The 1410-nt window shown below is 42.1% G+C and overlaps 1 protein-coding gene across 1 annotated transcript; it reads left to right on the top strand.

Moving 5' to 3' along the window:
- Positions 1–256: 256 nt before the first annotated feature.
- LOC147820026 (unconventional myosin-IXb-like) lies at positions 257–1070 on the top strand (the record flags this gene model as incomplete). The annotated part of the gene is made up of 3 exons (XM_087178405.1): positions 257–449; positions 590–718; positions 965–1070. Coding segments are annotated over 3 exons (428 nt in total), but the record flags the coding sequence as incomplete, so codon positions are not given.
- Between the last annotated feature and the right edge of the window lie 340 nt (positions 1071–1410).

Raw genomic sequence — 1410 nt, forward strand, 5'->3', positions numbered from 1 at the left:
ATGAAGTAATATGCTTGACTTGCTATGAAGCTCTAGCGAAAGGAATTTTATCAAGAAAGACTCAACATAATATGAATCCTAACATAGAATGATACAACCTGCTGAACAATACTTCAGTGAAAGCTTCCTTTATCTTCGTTATTAAGAATAATATTTCAACAATGTGTGTTTTGCAAGGACGTCGTAGATAGATGTCAGTGAGTTGACTAGATAAGTAGACTTCTTACTGACTGCTGCTGCCTGTCTGAATTCACAGAGTGAAGAAGAGTCCGGCGGGCTGCACTTTGGGGTGCGTGTGTGTCGCCTGGTCAGCGATAAGAACCCAGTACCCATGGTGCTGGAGATGATGCTGGAGCACGTGGAGATGCATGGCCTCTACACCGAGGGCATCTACCGCAAGTCTGGCTCTGCCAACAGAATGAAAGAGCTGCACCAGCGACTGGAGACTGGTTAGACTGCTTCTATATGATGTTTACAGTTAATTAATGATTAACTGGCCGACTACGTTATCTCCGTTTTTATTTAACTAGCATAACATGCAGGTAAAAACTTGATTTTTCTAGTGATGTGTCATTGTTGATGTGCTTAGACCCCCACCAGGTCTGCCTCGAAGACTACCCCATCCACACAGTGACAGGCCTGGTCAAACAGTGGTTGAGGGAGCTACCAGACCCACTCATGACCTTCACTCATTACAGTGACTTCCTACATGCAGTGGGTAAGGAGGGCTGATCCCCACCAGGGGGCAGCATTTTACAATCTGAGTGCTGGACTTTTGTTTTCAGCCTTTCCTTGATCTGCTGCTGGTTGTCGTTATTTATGACGTGAGGCTAAATTTTGACATTTAAGGTGGAAAAGGTTAATCACACATGATTAGAAATGACAAGAAGACATTTTCAAAATACAAAGGACTCAATAATTAGTTATGGAGTGTGATTCATTATGTGTTTTCTCCTTCCTCCAGAACTGCCAGAGAAGCAGGAGCAGCTTCATGCCATCTACAAAGTGCTGGAGGAGCTTCCTACTGCAAACTTCAACACGCTGGAGAGACTCGTCTTCCACCTCGTCAGGTAGGGATTCTCTCATTGTGGCCTTGTATATTTTAATATGGTTTTTACATATATTCATCATTGTTCTCAAAATGTATGGCATCCAAATATCGCACTCACTAGATTACATGTTATTTTTCTTTGGTGGTTGTTTTTTTTATTCTTGACTTTAGTACTAATGTATTGAATTTACCACAGCAGTTGAGTCACAATATGAATTATATTTACATGCAGCTAAAAGAAAAAAGCTAATATCTAATACATTTCCTTGCAGGGTGTGTAAGGAGGAGGCTCACAACCGCATGTCTTCTAACTCGTTGGCCATAGTTTTTGCCCCGTGTATCTTGCGCTGTCCAGACAG

The sequence above is a fragment of the Seriola lalandi genome, unplaced genomic scaffold (genome assembly GCF_002814215.2).
Source record: "Seriola lalandi dorsalis isolate HSWRI2012SDOR001 ecotype SW California unplaced genomic scaffold, Sedor1 jcf7180002005088, whole genome shotgun sequence".
Taxonomy (NCBI): Eukaryota; Metazoa; Chordata; class Actinopteri; order Carangiformes; family Carangidae; genus Seriola; species Seriola lalandi.